We start from the raw sequence: 15,232 nt of genomic DNA, 5'->3' as shown, positions 1-15,232 counted from the left end.
TAATCGGAGAGCTTGTAAAACATCAACGGTATCGATACTTTTCACTATACATTATTGCGTTTTTGACGCGTGTTTTCAATGACCTCTTGTGTCAGAGATAGAGCGTTGAGGTCGTCGGAAATAAAAATAATTTAGTTATAAATTAACTTAACAGACTTACGTATACTCTACAATATTGCAGTCAACAATACATGATCGATCGATATACATATCACGCGTTTATTTATAACTTTTCCATCATAGTTTTGCTTCTTGGAATTTTTGGCCATCAATATAGCTGTGCAAATTCTTTGAAGTTCCTTTTTGGTAAATTATATTAGACTTTTAGTTATCCATTTTTGTGTCACGCTAGATATCATTTCAAGTTCTAGACCTAATCCTTTAGTTGACGAGGAGTATCTTTTTGAAACTATTCGAACAAGGATAAAAGTCAATACTATACTATTTCGTACAAGGGTACAGAAGAAACACTAAATTTTGAGATGTCCTTAATTTATAGATAACTATCCTAATTTTTTATACACTTTATGAAATAATCTCTTAATAAATACTCTCGTCAAGTTAAAGGATTAAAGATACACAACATACGAGTATTTCTCAGCATTCGAAAATACTGTTCACTGATTTTGGTATTGAATACAGTTGACTGGAAAGTTTATATTTGATATTTATGACGCAAATCACGTCCCCTTTGTATTTCTAAGATATCTCAATTCTTCACAGTTGAAAACAATACTTACATACATTGTGCTTCCTCTATGTATGTAGCGTTCATCGTTTGTAAACCAGATGTGAGTTTAATTAATTTTCAATTAGTTTCAACTAGAGCAGAGAATACATTAATAAACATTCTCTTCAACGAGACTCATATTTATAAGTACGATCCATGCTACCACGTGAGGATAAGTTAATTTCTTCGTAAAACAAAATGTGATATTTGTCAATAGTGTTCTGTGTAATCCTAGTAAAATTACTTCTAGCATTCACAAATCGTCATTTAATTATCAAATAAAATGGCAAATATTAGTCTTCTATAGTCCTCTTCTACCTGAATCTTTTTCCAATACAGAACTCAACACAAAATCTGTCCTTCATCTCTCTCGGCATTCTGAAAACCACAGTAAAACACATCGAATCTACTGACACCAAATTAGTGGATTACAGAAACATTTTAAAGTCACAAGTATCAAATATAAACGTAGTCTAATAGCAAAGTTCACCGTCTTTCTGGCTCCTCCTTTAGCCTCTATTTCCCTTTTCGAAGCAAACACTATTCCTTAAACGTTTCCCGCGATGCCTAAATATCTCCGACATCCTCTCGTACAACGAAAGTTTCCAAAATTTAGATAATCTTAGCCTCTATCGCTAGACAGTTACAATCTTTTTAATCCATTCAAAGTGTCTCGAGTCCTTCAGATCTCTTTGCTGAGGACAATCCCACAGGGTTGAACCACCCCTATGTTCGTCAGTTTCGGCCTCTTCAAGGATGTCTTGCTCTCGTCCTTTTTTAGGAGCTCCTCTATCGAATAAGGGTTCCTCTTTCTCTGAGGTTGCGCTGGTCTACCCTCGACCACCGCTTCTTTGGCCATCGTGCTCTGCTCGTTTCCGGTTTCGAGGATCCGTGGCGATGCGGTCTTCTGCTTCTCGACTGGCGGTGGACTCTGTCGATTCTCGGGGCTCCCAGAGGATCCTGACGTATTGTGTCTGACGAAAGCGCTATGGTCGCTTCCGATCTTTTGGCCGAGCTCCATAATTATGGGCGATGTCTGGAAGGGCTTGTAATGGTCCTGGGACTCGGTGTTCTCGTCCAGGTCGCTTTTGTCCAGGGAGTCGTCGCTGCCTGCCATGGAGGAGCTCGAGCTGGACTTTAGTTCCATTTGATTCGCTGGACCGTTTTGTTCTGATAGACGCTCCACGTCTAACGACCTGAAAAGAATATTTTATACTTTTCAGTTTATGCGGTTTATTTAGTTGGGTCGTTGTCTTCTGGGCTATAGAGGGCCTTTTCAAACATTTTTAGGAAGACTGTGAGAAATTGTTGTGACAGTAGAATAGTTCAACCCTTTAACAGATCAAATGGGACTCGAACGAATTGTATTCAGACACGGCGACGTTTTAGTTTTATTTTTGTAAATGGGATTAGAAAAGTACAACCTAATTAGAGATTTGTTTCTCTCTTTAAATACTATAAACTGTATTTAATTTTCGATATTTAGAATTTTATACATATTATGGATCCTATATTTTTTACCATATTGAAATTTGACATAAATGCATAAAGATCTGCAGTCTACTTATACCTAACTTTTGTTAGCATGTATTCTAACTTCTTCAAAGTTTTCTTCATTTTCTTATCTGCTGCCTTTCATTTAAACTCTAAAGGCAACGAAGTGATTTCCTTTTGGGATTTTGTTAGAGCGTCGTAGGTTTTGTTTAGTGTTGAGGCAGTCTTTTTAACGAGCTTAGGAATTAGTACTCCACTATGTGTTGTGATACTCATTGAAATTGTATGACAGTTTGACATAAATACATAGTTTATTATCGCGTGATGAGGGTTCAGTAGAGCGGAAGCTCAATAAGAGACAGAGTAAAATAGAAATTGTCGTAAGATTAGCGGAAGTCTGCTAAAAAGACGTCAGTACTTACGTGAATGATTGCATTCCGTGATGCAAGTGCAGCGTGGTCGCTTGGTACAGGGACGAGTAGAAGCTTGGATTCCACGATGGCGCGCTGGTGTTACCGGAAGTCGTGGAAATGTGCAGTGGTCCCAGTGCTCCTGGATAGAACAACTGGTAATCCGTTCTCATCAGTGCATCTGAGGATTAAGTGTAGTTTATTAGCCGAGACGCATCCAGTATAAATTTAATCAAACCTACAAATTAGCATTAAACATTTATTTCATTAATTCACTTCCTACTTTCGGTTATAGGAGCTGCTTAGATGTCAAACAGATTAATTCTATAAAGGGGTAAATAGAGGAAACTATTTGTTCCTTGGTAGTAGATTCGTCTTTTCAGCTAAGTCTTTCGATGTTTCGGAAATTAGCCATTAATTGTGCTTGGGCGATGAAGTAAGAAACTTTACAAAAAGTAAAATTACTTAGTCTTCTAGAAAGCTTACGTAAGAATAAATCGAAGAAACTTAATAATCGTTTCCTACTAGATATTAAATTAAATAATAGTGTTATGTAAAAACTAATACAAATCATGAGAGACTAATTATTATTAGTGGTCATCTATATCCCTTTTCTTCACTCTAAACTTCTATTATTATTCAATTGGTATTCGATTTAGATCAAAATAGAATAGAAATCCTTTTTATCTTCTTCTTAAGCAACAATTAAGTAATACTATTAAGACCTAAAATTGTCACGAAAGGTTCATTATCTGCAAATGTTGAAACGATCTCATTTAACAAACGAAAATCGTTGACATATGCCATGCATTTTTAACTGACTCGAGTTTCGTGCCGCAGCTTCGAGAAAGAAGCAGGCTTATAGACAATTTACAGAATAAACGAGGCAAAATTGTGAGGCAAATTTCAAGTTTCTTCAAGGGGTTGCGTGTCGATCGTCTCGCGGCAGCTCGCTGACGAGTCAATCGGCCACAGGGTATTTTCGAATTCTTCCCCTCTTTATCCCATCTCCTCTCTTTCTCTTTATCTCTCTAATCGTTCTCCTCGATCTCTCGATTGTTGCATTTCTGGGACGTTCTCCTTCCTTTCTCCTTATTCCCTTCTGTTCCCCTTTCCGTTTCTCGCCTATTGGGCCCGTATTGTGGGTACGCAAAAGGGGCAAAACAATGCAAAAAATTCCGACAGAGTGATTCCACGATACGGACAGATGTTTAGGGGATCATTAGCCGGTAATAGCGCACTCGCAACGCAGCTTACCTTCGTATAATGACTCACGAAGCTCGGAATATATGCACTCGAACACTGTTCGATGCCGAAATATACAGGTTGAGGCATCTAATGAAACAAGTCATTTGAATAACTCGACTGCTTTTCCCAATAGAAAGAAAAGTGCCAGACTAAACTTTCTTGATTTTGAAGGGCACCTAATCTGGTGTCAATCATTTTATGTTCACACAAGTCAAGTTACTTGAATCTAAGTCAATTATGTTCAATTACCTTCACATTCAGTTTATGTTTGCGCAAATCAACTTATTTGAAATCAAGTCACTTGTATTCAAGTAATTGTCGACTTGGTGAAAAGAAAACACGAGTGCAAGCTTTCATAATTTGGAATAGTGAAATTATGATGCAGCTCTGTTACATAATTTCAGAATATTATCATTTATATTACAGAGACCTGAGTAAAATAAACTTGGAGTGTGTGCTTGCATCTTAAAAGATGTCTTACCCCTGTTAGCAACGTTCGACGAAACCTGCGAGGCATATGTGCTCGGAGATCCACTTTCCATCCCCGTGTGATCGGTATGAAGACCTCCACCCCGAAGAATTCGATTCACAGAGGACACAGAGGGTAAGCTCTGCGGGTCGCAAGCTCCCTGCCGCGCGAGCTGTTCCCGAATCTCCCAGGCGAACATCGTGGGTTGCTCTTGCTTCATTCGTAGGATCTTTTTGACTACTGTGGGAGTAGCCACTTGCTGCAACACCAAAAGTGGCAAAATTAAAATAGGTGTAGAAGTTAACGCATACTTAATCCTTGTGCACTTTTTAGGTGCATTTGACCTCAAACCTAATTTTAATTTTTCATGCTCTTTTAGCAAGACATCAAATTAGGTACATAAAATTCATTGATTTTTATATGAAAATTGACACTATTTTATGTGATAGAAGTTTATTCGCTTACACTTGTATGTAAATTTGGTTAGAATATAGGGTATGTATATAATAAAAGAAATGGGAGTGGAAGCGATCGAAACAATGTCTCGAACCATCATCAGATGTTCCCAAAAGGGGTGATCGGTATCGCGGTCGTTTTCGGAACTTAAACGGTTCATACGTGAGATCCTTGTCGAGATATAACGCGATGCTATCGATTCAATATCGCTTTTTAAGTACCATCGATTTTAGCTACGTGATTCTTGCTTCCGATTTCCCCTTTCGTTCGACTGTTACTTTTTCTGTTGACGATGGGGAGATGGATAAGACTGTTGCGGCTAAATGTACGCGATTGCTTGATTTCTTTGCGATTAGTTCGGTATAAGAGGGAGAAACGTTCTTTGTATCATGGATATCTAAGTTATCTGTGATCTGCGTTGCTTAGTTTTTAGGAAATTAGTTACATCCTATATTTCACTAAACTGGCATCAACGTTATTATATAATACAAAGTCCTTGTTCTGATTAGTCAAGCTTCTTAAATTCAAGTAGCTTGAATTCAATTAACACATTGGCTGTCACACTAAATTCACTAAAAATTTTATTGTATTAACAATGACTTCAATTTGAAAAACAAAATTAATTTTAATTTACTTTTGTATTTATTTCACAGTGTTCTTCTTCTCTTACTTAACTATTATTATAATTTTTTTGTTAGCACTAGTCATAAATGTATACGTTAATGTTATAATGCTATAAAAAATGTAGTAAAAAATGAAAAAAAAACGGTATATAAAATAATTTAATATCTAATAAATAGATATATAGCTTAATATCTTAATTCTAATAAGTTGGTAGAACCGATCTTGCACAAATTATTCTAAAAAAAGAATAGGTCGAAACAAGGAAATGTTCCGCCTATATCTTCCCTTCCTCTAAGTGTTTTATTTGTTCTCCCCTACGTTAAAAAAATTAAACAAAAAACTCGATGCACATTTCGTAGAGTTTCCTTATGAGATTCGAACTCCCATCATTAAGTACCTATAAAGGTCCATTAATGCAATCGGCGAGCCGAGCACGAGCCGAGCAAATATTATACATAAGGTACATGTCCCAATGCCTGGACGCTTAAGATACACATCCCAGTAAGTAAACAACCTAAAAATGCATGTCCCGATACTTGAATTACATTCCAGTAGCTGAATATTCTATTTTATGGTACCTTTTTTGTTCTGCAGATAGTCTTTCATTAGCTACACAAGAATTTAAGTTCAAAATTAAGTAAAGTAAACCTTAATATCCAGATACTAGGACATTTACCTTACCAGCAAAAAATCACGAATACACAATTACAAACGATAAAACACTATCAATACGTGTTTCGTCGGTGTAATCGTTTGGCTCGACTCGTGCTCGGCTCGTCGGTTACATAAAAGGACCTTAACAGCCAAATGAGGTCAAAGCAACACACGATCATCTTTCCCTCGATCTACCCATTCAGATACACGAAGTCTCACCTCAGACAAGTCTCCCTGAACGTTCGAACGGTGTAACATCAACCGCTCATTAATGTCTCCCCTCCCATCACCGAGTTCGACCAGAGTTCAGGGTACACGATCGTCGCGAAAACGCCAACGGTTTTACCGGTCGCGACCGTTGCCGATCATTAACCCAGTCATTTCTTTTTCCCAGGTAGGGAGTCGGCGCTATCTCGCACGACAAATTAACGCGAAAGTGGTCACACTGTCGTCGAGAGGGGTAGCTCGCGCGGTCTCGCACACGGCCCATATGTCGTTCACAGGTGAAGCACGTCCAGGCCTGTGAATCAGATAACGGGAGAAGGTCCCACAGGTAGGTGGGTAATGCGTACATCGCACTTTATTACAGTTTAGCCCCGGTTTAACCGAGGAGGCGGGCGAGCTCATCTGCTCGTCGTCGCGAACGATGTTCCCGTTGCTCGTTGGTACCCCTCGGCCTGGGCCCCACAGTGGTGCTCAATCCCGGCACACCGTCATTTGACTTGCTAATGAACGACAGGGGCCCGATAATATTATGCTAACGCGATGGAAATGGTATTCCCGTCGTACAGATTTTCGAGATCGCCGATTTCTCTGGGGCGCGAGCGACCACTGTTGGGGAGAGGTCGATATGGTCACGCGGGGGGCATGCATTCTTTTGGGACTGATTCTTTTACCCCCACTGTCGCAACTTGACACGCCTTTTTGTATGTGTAAAAGGGGTTTGTTGTTATTGAAGAATTTGGAAGAGTATCTATTTTTCTATTTTTTTTATACTAAATTATTCGAGGGTTATTTTTGTGTTTGTAAGATAAAATAATGTAAAGCTGGGTCTGTATTACATGTTATATAACTTTTTAGACCACAGAAAAAGAGACATATGTATAATGTTTCTCTTTTTTGCTCTCTGCTTTCTTTCCAACATGTCTTTTTTGTGTTGTCTAAAAAGTTATGTAACCTTTAGTGTAGACTCAGCTTAATGATAAGTCACGTGATTTTCCTTTCGAGATTCTAGTGTTTCAAATTTTTAGTTTGAATACTGTCTTATGGACTTGTCTTCATGACAAGTTAACTTAGAAATTAGTAACTAGATGGTAAAGAATAATTAAAGAAACAATAGCTACATTATTAATTAAACTCCCAGTCAAACACACTGTACTGTGAATTCCTTCAAAATTAAGCCACCACAAATTTTCCCCACAATTTAATCATCTAATCATTCCCAACGAAGCAGATATGCCTAAGTGCCAACAGCTCCTTCCACCCAAAAATCAAATCCAAATTCCAGTTTCCATCCCGAGATTGCCATACCTTGCAAATAAGCTTCCACTCTCAGCCAACCCTCGCCAAGCTATCGATTGGCTAGGGCAGGTCGATCAGGGGTCAAGATATTCTATTCCATCGAACAGGGTGACACGATCGCGCGACAGCGTCGGTTGTCCACTGAATAGCACCGATATGGGAGCACCACTGGTGGGCAGAACGTTTAAGAGGGTAGTCGAGCCGTCGAGCTAATAGTTTCAGGGGTTAGGACAAGCATCGCGTGCTCCCAGGAGCATCTCAGATTCTAATCTGACACTTCCGTCGTCATTTCCACAATTACCCTAGCCGACCCACTGGTCTGTGTACGTGTCCCAATGCCTGGCCGCTCCCGCCCTTCGACCGGTGGGCCGTGTCGCCGATGGACACCGAGCTGTCCTGTGTGCGTGCTGGCACACCACAAAGGAAATTGGCCGACCAGGACAGACAGACAGACATCTGGCGCTAAACGTTAGATAACGTAAACTATCGAACAGGTTGACCAACTCGGTAATTACCGGTGAAGGGCTGCCGTCTTTGCGCGCGGCGCGTCCGGCGTCGTGTCTGATGATAAGACTCGCAACGTGGATAAGTACCCAACGCTCCTTTCGGCGGTCGATCCTTTCTTCCTCGACTTTCTCGTTGTTTGGCTGATACCTTTATCTCGTTAGGGATGTGTTTTATGCACCGAATTTCTCGGTTTCGTAAATGAGCAGGGGACTACGTTGGGAGATTCTGCTGTACGTCATGTCGAAGGGTGACTTATTTCTTCCTGTGGTGTTTAATTGGGCGGTGGATCTGTAATCTAGCGCTTACTTTTGTCTCTTAATGACCGAGTCTTTTCTGGGTTGTTTTCCCAACAAACGATAGTTCGACGATTTAAATGTTATGTGGTACAGGAGGACTTTCTGGTTTGTGGCGGATCAAAGTGTTTTTAATGGGGATCAACTGATCTTATCTTTTTCTTCTGGTATGGTGCGGAGTGGTGGAAGTTTTTTGTTCTTCGTGAGAAATCGTGAATTCTTTCATTGTTTTTAGTACTTAATGTTTTACCCTCCGTATGTGACTTGGTTGTTTAGGATCCAGGCTACTTTCGATTTTGAAGTTTCTGCGAGGTGATAAGGGAGCGAGAACTGGGACCATGGGTAATATATAGCAATAAAAGCTGTTGGATGATATTTTACAAATTTCGAAGAGTGTTCAAGAATTTTTTGAATTTTTTATAACACAAAAACATAAAAAGAACAGGTGGTCTTAGATGATCTCATGTGCAAACTGCAGCGTCAATAAAAATAGGGTTGCAGAGGATAAAGTTAGTACAGAAATACTATCTATGTAAGTTTCAATCACTTTTCTTCCATCTTCTGTTTTTAAATAGCCTAATACACAAGGTGCTTCCAGAACTAGTGGTACAAGTAGAAGTAGGATGATTTTATTTTTTCATGTAGAATCACCCTCTTTTCGCTTGTACTACCAGTTCTAAGACACTCTGTATTTATCCACTCCATCTAATTTTCATTAATATCCATGCATTCCTGAGCCACCCCCACAACGCACGTGTTCAACTGACACCACTTGTTCAGCTTCAAGTTTGTAAGGCAGTTAAACGACGTAACAGCGTTAAGGGATATAATTTATCTCCCGTTCGTGCAGGCACGTGTTTACGTTCACCTTTCAAAGAACCACCTTCGATCGAGTTCTCACATTCGTATCGTAATCGCGAGCAAATTGGCAATCCAGCGGGTTTCATTAATTATTAGTTCGATGCGCAAATACGGGGAACGACAAGGCGCGATTCGCGTGCCGTTTGTTTTCGTCGTTCCGTGACGTTTTATCGGCTATTACTGAATCATTCATCAGGAAATAAATACCCAGCCGATGGCTCGATCCACCATCGCGCTCACGGTGAGATCTTAATTACCAGATAAATGGAAAAGCTTCCCGATCGGCGTACGGGAATCGCCGAGGAAACGAACGTCCGCATGCAAGAATATTTATGACGTGTTCTGCGAGGGACGAGTGCTGGCGGTGATCTACAGTTTGTATGCGGGATTAGATGCAGTATGCATACGTACCTACTAAAGGAGAATATAATATTTTACGTTGAAATATTTGTCGTGTATCTTTATAGTAATAACAGAATAATTTAGCTTCTATCCTCGTAGAAATTGCCTATTGCAGGAAGAATTATTTTAGATGTTAATTGTAAATCGATTTAATTTACAGTGATTACTTTTTGGAGCATGAATATTGATTAATTAATACAGTTTACTGCTGCTTTTATTTGAGAGTATTTGTAAGTACATTGAGAGTGGTGTCTTCCCTTTGTTTTCCTATATAATAAGATGTAGCACTGTTCAACTGAAAATATTAATTTTGTTTTCTTTTAAATAGAATCATATATTTTCAATTTAAAATTGCTATAACTTGATATACTCTTTTACGTACAAACCTCAAGAATATACAGCAATATAACCATATAACAATCGTCACTAACAACCACAAAAAGATTCATTTTAAATTCATTAAAATTCATTAAATTTATTAAAAATTCATTAAAAAAAAAGGTGAAAAAAAGTATTCAAAAACCTGAAAGCACGTCGAGTATTCATACTCCACTAGCCTCTCCGTGAAGTGTATAATTTTTCGTTCGTACCATGTACCCCGAAGCATATAATCATCCACATCTTAAGCGCATCGACACCTTCTTCTTGATGCCATTCCTTCGAATATTTTCGCAAATATTGCATCGGTAATTTCCATTATAACGCGTAATGGTAGGATATGGCAGTCGAAAAGGCCACAATGTACCTGGCCCGAATTAATTCCGAGGGGACGGGGAGTCGACGAAGGGCGTGTGGTTCCAGGAAGGTCGCGCAGCTTTTCCGCGAAAGAGCGGCGTCGATTGGTACGCCTGCGAATCCGATGGGGGGTTAAACAAACACGGAAGATGGACGAACGGGCGAAGAGATCGCGCGATTTTCTCGCAGGGCCTTCGACGTTCCACTTTATTATCCGAGCTTGGGCTGGGCGTACATTTTTCATGAGACAATTTCCTCTGCCGTGATGCGAGTCGATTATCGGACGCGTATCGCGTCGGTGCGAGCACGTACACATCAGGAGGGCCGAGATAACGATGAAAGTACCGGGACACGCTTCGGAAACGTTACGTACCGTACCGTGAACACGTGTAGATCGGCGATAGTTCGACGATTAATTCGCAAATTAACCCGCCGATTGGAAAATAATGAGGCGATCTTAACTGGCCCGACGCTTCATCGACGTGCAACCGCGATCATAGAGATATAGGTAATTTAATGGAGGATATGATGCTATAAGAAGATTTCTGTTCGTAATGAGTAGGCTGACTTTTTATGCAAACTTATAGTTTTATGAATACGACTAATTGTAAATGTCAGTTACGTTTACTCATAAGCCACATATTTATTAACTAGGGGAGCTTCTCAGGTGGGTAATTAGTTAAAAAAGAGTAACGTTTGGAAGCTATAGTACTCGAACCCCTAATAACTGAAATGAAAAGTTCGCTTAAGTGGCTCCAAAACTGGGTATAAATGATATATTATCGAATGTGGGGGAAGTCATCATGCCCACCTTAAAAAATTAATATTTCGTATATTTTCGAAAATTATGTGGACTCTGTACTACTTTGTCAAACCTAAATTTCTCATAAATGTATAACTGCACTCTAGTAATGAGTTCTGATTTTTTATGGTGATATCTCTGTTCCTTTTTTTATATAAAAAATGGGAGCATTAGAAGTATATTATTGAAAATTGTGAAAGTTGCGTGCGAGTAGAATTATTTTCGCAGTAAATTTTGGTGTGAAGATACTTTTATATGAAAATATTTTTGTTCTCTTTTTATGTGAAAAAAAGAATTAGAAATAATTAAAAATTGTGAAAGTCGCGTATAAGTGGAAATGCTTGGATAATAAATTTCTTAGGGATAAAATATTCAGCGTAGCTTCTTCGTGAATTTCTTTGTAACTGTAATCAAAATAGAATGTTGTAGTAGAAGAGTAGATGTTAGTTATACTGTACGTGGATTCTTGATGTCTGACATACCAAAGGTTTCTACTCCTTGGAAGATTAGATCTAGGAAAGAAGGAGAATGCGCTTAAAACGGCAATCCTGTTTTCCTGCAGTCTACCTATACTTAATTCTTCTTACTCGACAAAAATTTGGTCACTTCCAAGAGGAGAGAACTAAAAGCCGCTTCTGAAGAAAGGCTATTGATTTAAATCTACCCTGTAATTAGGAAATTCAGAACGTATCCATTATGAAATTGTTTCGATCTTTGAATTTTTCTCTACAATTTTTAGTTCAGGTAGAAAATAAGAATTTCAAGTTATTAGATCAATACTTTAGTTAATAATTAACAGGACAAATATAATTTCTAAACCACTACGACCTGCAAAATGTGCGTATACAGGGTCATATCAGTTTAGCTGGAAACCCTTTAAGTGTCGATAGCGTTTATTGTCAATGTATGTGCTCCCAACACTCATTAGAGGGTTTCCAATTAAACTGATCACCCTGTATACAGTATATACATTCCCCTGATTGTCTTTGCTTACAATTTCCTCGAGTGATCCTAATTTAAAGAATCATCGTTGCCATAATAAAAAAATGATCGTTCCAGAGCCAACGCAACTGTCTTACGCAGGCGTTGAAATCACCGATACGATTCTTTCCACGCGCCTAAAACGCTCATCAGCGTCGCTGGAATAAACCCTCCGGAAACATTGATTCGCTCCTCCTTGTCATGTTAAAGAGGGATCCAAGCACCGCATTATAGTGAACCGCAGAAACGCATCATCCAGCAGGTTCACTGTTTTGTCGTGTCGTCGGGGCAAAACGAGCACGGTGCAATAATGGCCGCTGATGATGATCGTTTACATGCGCTCGTGATAGTCCCCGTGCACAGTCGGAATTTAAATATGCTCGTCAGGTTGGCACGGTATGAGAGTGGAGGTCGATGCACGCTGACCCAGCGTTATTAAAATAAATTCATTAAGCCGAAACGGAGCAAGGATCGCGCGGGAGCATCGCAAGAAATCCTCCTGGTACGAGTCCTCTGCAATTATATTGTCATTAGTGACGTCACGTGCGCGTAACACAACAACGGAGGGTCGTTGTCTTCGCCACGGATTCGCCTGGTCCATCTGGGATGTGGATAGTCCACCTCGCCCGCCCTTGGGCCTCGATCATCGAAAGCGTTCAACGCGAGCTGCGATATCCTTGCTACTTTGTACGTCGGAACTCGTTAGCCCGCAATTTCCTTCGGCGTCGTTTAGTGATCTCGAGGAAAAAGAACCATACAAAGAGAAATCCTCCTCGAGCAACAGTGTTACCTTTTGTGGAGTAAATCGTCCAGGCTGCCGTGATTTCCAATTATTTACCCTTTGTTCAGTCCCAAGAAATGGAAATGCAAGAAGCTGACGATTTCTGGGGCTTATTTTTATGGTTATAAGGTTAAAATAATCTATGTCACATGTTTTTGTTCTCGAGATATTGGCATTTCAAAGTTTTCAATTTCAATATTGCTTCATGGAAATGCAAGGTGGTCATTTTGAGCATCTCTTATAATTAGGTAACACAAAATTAATATAAAAATAAATGAAGAGAGATAGAGCATACGTTTATATGAATTGTTGTCACGATTTTTTAGGTGTACAATCAGCTCGTGAAGTAGGTCTAACATATTACGTTACGTCCTGTATAGATTCCTGTATAGTACAGTCGGGAGAGAATGACCAGAGTCTTTAGATAGCTATGAGAAAGCCTAACGAATTTGTACTTCGATGTAGAAAGCGAAAACAGGAGTGGTCAGCAATGCTTATGAATGACGCAGAGCTAACAGAAGGTTAGTCATCCAATACGACTTTTGGTTCCAGAGTGATACGAACGAGAACTTGGAAGAAAATTAACGACAATAATTACTGCAAAGATGTAGTGCAAAATGAGATTCAAGTGAAATAATTCAGCTTCAATTACCTATCATTAAATAACCAGTTACCTATACGACGAGACTGCTTTGTGCCAAGTCGCGTAAAAGTCTATGTGACTGTATATGATGAATTTAACATGTACAATGTCATTTTTAAAAAATGCGTCGTTAACACACTTTGGCCCTAGGGTATTCTAAAATATTTTATCCATCAATTAACCGGTTAACTCTACTACCAATTAAATTAGAATCTATTCCACTCCGTGAATACTTCAGACTTTTCAAGCGCACGAAAACGCTCCTATAAACATTTAAAAGCATCCTCTTACGATCTTCAAACGTTATCTCTGCGGTGCGTTCGATCGTAATTGAACGATCAATTCCGTTTATCCTCGAGCTCGTTATGGCAGGTTAGATTCAATGGAAGTTATTAATATCGTAAATCGAGGGGAATCAGGGGTTCGGACCGGGCGGTCGTAAACAAAGAATTTGAAATTCAAATCGGACACGCGTTAAACGCGCTGGGGTGTCACGCGTCCCGTAGGAATTCACTTAGCCTCAGCGAGCAGCGCATCTAAAGGCCGCTAAGTGCGTCTAATTCGACTCGTTTTCGGCCCCTCGATCGTCTTTTACGATCCTTTTTGTCTTTACGTCCCGCGATGTCCAGTCGAGCGGACGCTGCCGTCGATCGAACGGTCCCTCGATTATTCCGCGCGACAACGAGAGTCGCGAGAGCGGGGAAACCGCCGCGATGCCATGAAATTATGCAAATCCAGCCGCCGCTGCAAGGTGTTTGGATAATTGCGTGCACTGTCGGCTCTCTCGCAGCCCTTACTTAAAATCACATCAGCGGTGCTCCTCGACGAGCGTCTCGCTGCCCTCGCCCCCTACCCCTGCCGCCCCGTCATCAGTGTCACCGCCCCATAACGCACACACGGTTCCTACGTTTATTACGCTTTTTGCCTGGTCTCCCGGTGCCATCCCTAATTGCGACCACTGATTGCGATACGAGAGGGTGAAACAATTCCCTTGGATTTCCGCCATGCTCGCCTCCCCTCCGCGAGCTTTCCTGGAATTTCTCGCTGGCCTTTGGCGCCATTGGCTGCTGCTTCGCCTTGAATCGTACGAACTCTGTTTTTGCAAGGCTCCTGGAGATTTTAATGGCTCATCGTGGAACAGTTTTGTATGTGTAATATTCTTTAACTTTTCTTTGGATTTGTTGCTTTAGTACTGTAGAGCATGTTATATCTGAACCCACATTATACGAAAGTCTTAAGGGGGTAGAACCCTACTAGGGCTTTTGAGAAATTTTGAAGATTGTAGAACTGGTAGCAGTTTGAATCGAGAAAATGGTTCTTCGCTAAAAGAGTCGACTTTAAAGATATAGGTGTAATTTAATAAATATTTGTGATATCAAAAATACCCTACACTACATTGTATATAATAGATTCTGGTTTGGGAATCGAAAAGAATTTTTCATTTCAGACGTTTCACTTCTTGCCGCCAATGATGGCTACTTATTCAAAATCCAGAAGAAGTTTCAGAAATAGGAAATATCTCCGTCATTTTGTAGATTTATTACTTTAAAAGAATTGGAAAATGGAGTTTGAAGATACATTAATTACCTATGAAAAAAATGTCTAAATGTAGTCAGGGCAG

The 15,232-nt window shown here is 39.8% G+C and overlaps 1 protein-coding gene across 1 annotated transcript in view; it reads right to left on the bottom strand.

Annotated features, from left to right (window-relative positions):
- Positions 1 to 590: 590 nt before the first annotated feature.
- Poxn (paired box pox-neuro) overlaps positions 591 to 15,232 on the bottom strand; it is a 31,042-nt gene continuing 16,400 nt past the window's right edge. Inside the window, exons 4-6 of the mRNA XM_076378147.1 lie at positions 4,364 to 4,610; positions 2,647 to 2,815; positions 591 to 1,926 (exon numbers count right to left, since the gene is read on the bottom strand). Of these exons, the coding sequence (XP_076234262.1) occupies positions 1,413 to 1,926; positions 2,647 to 2,815; positions 4,364 to 4,610 (930 nt within the window). The 3' untranslated portion in view covers positions 591 to 1,412. The remainder of the gene's footprint in view (positions 1,927 to 2,646; positions 2,816 to 4,363; positions 4,611 to 15,232) is intronic.

The sequence above is a fragment of the Calliopsis andreniformis genome, chromosome 5 (assembly GCF_051401765.1).
Source record: "Calliopsis andreniformis isolate RMS-2024a chromosome 5, iyCalAndr_principal, whole genome shotgun sequence".
Classification (NCBI taxonomy): domain Eukaryota; kingdom Metazoa; phylum Arthropoda; class Insecta; order Hymenoptera; family Andrenidae; genus Calliopsis; species Calliopsis andreniformis.
The sequence above is the reverse complement of the archived record's forward strand: the minus strand, read 5'-3'. Positions and strand labels throughout refer to the sequence as shown.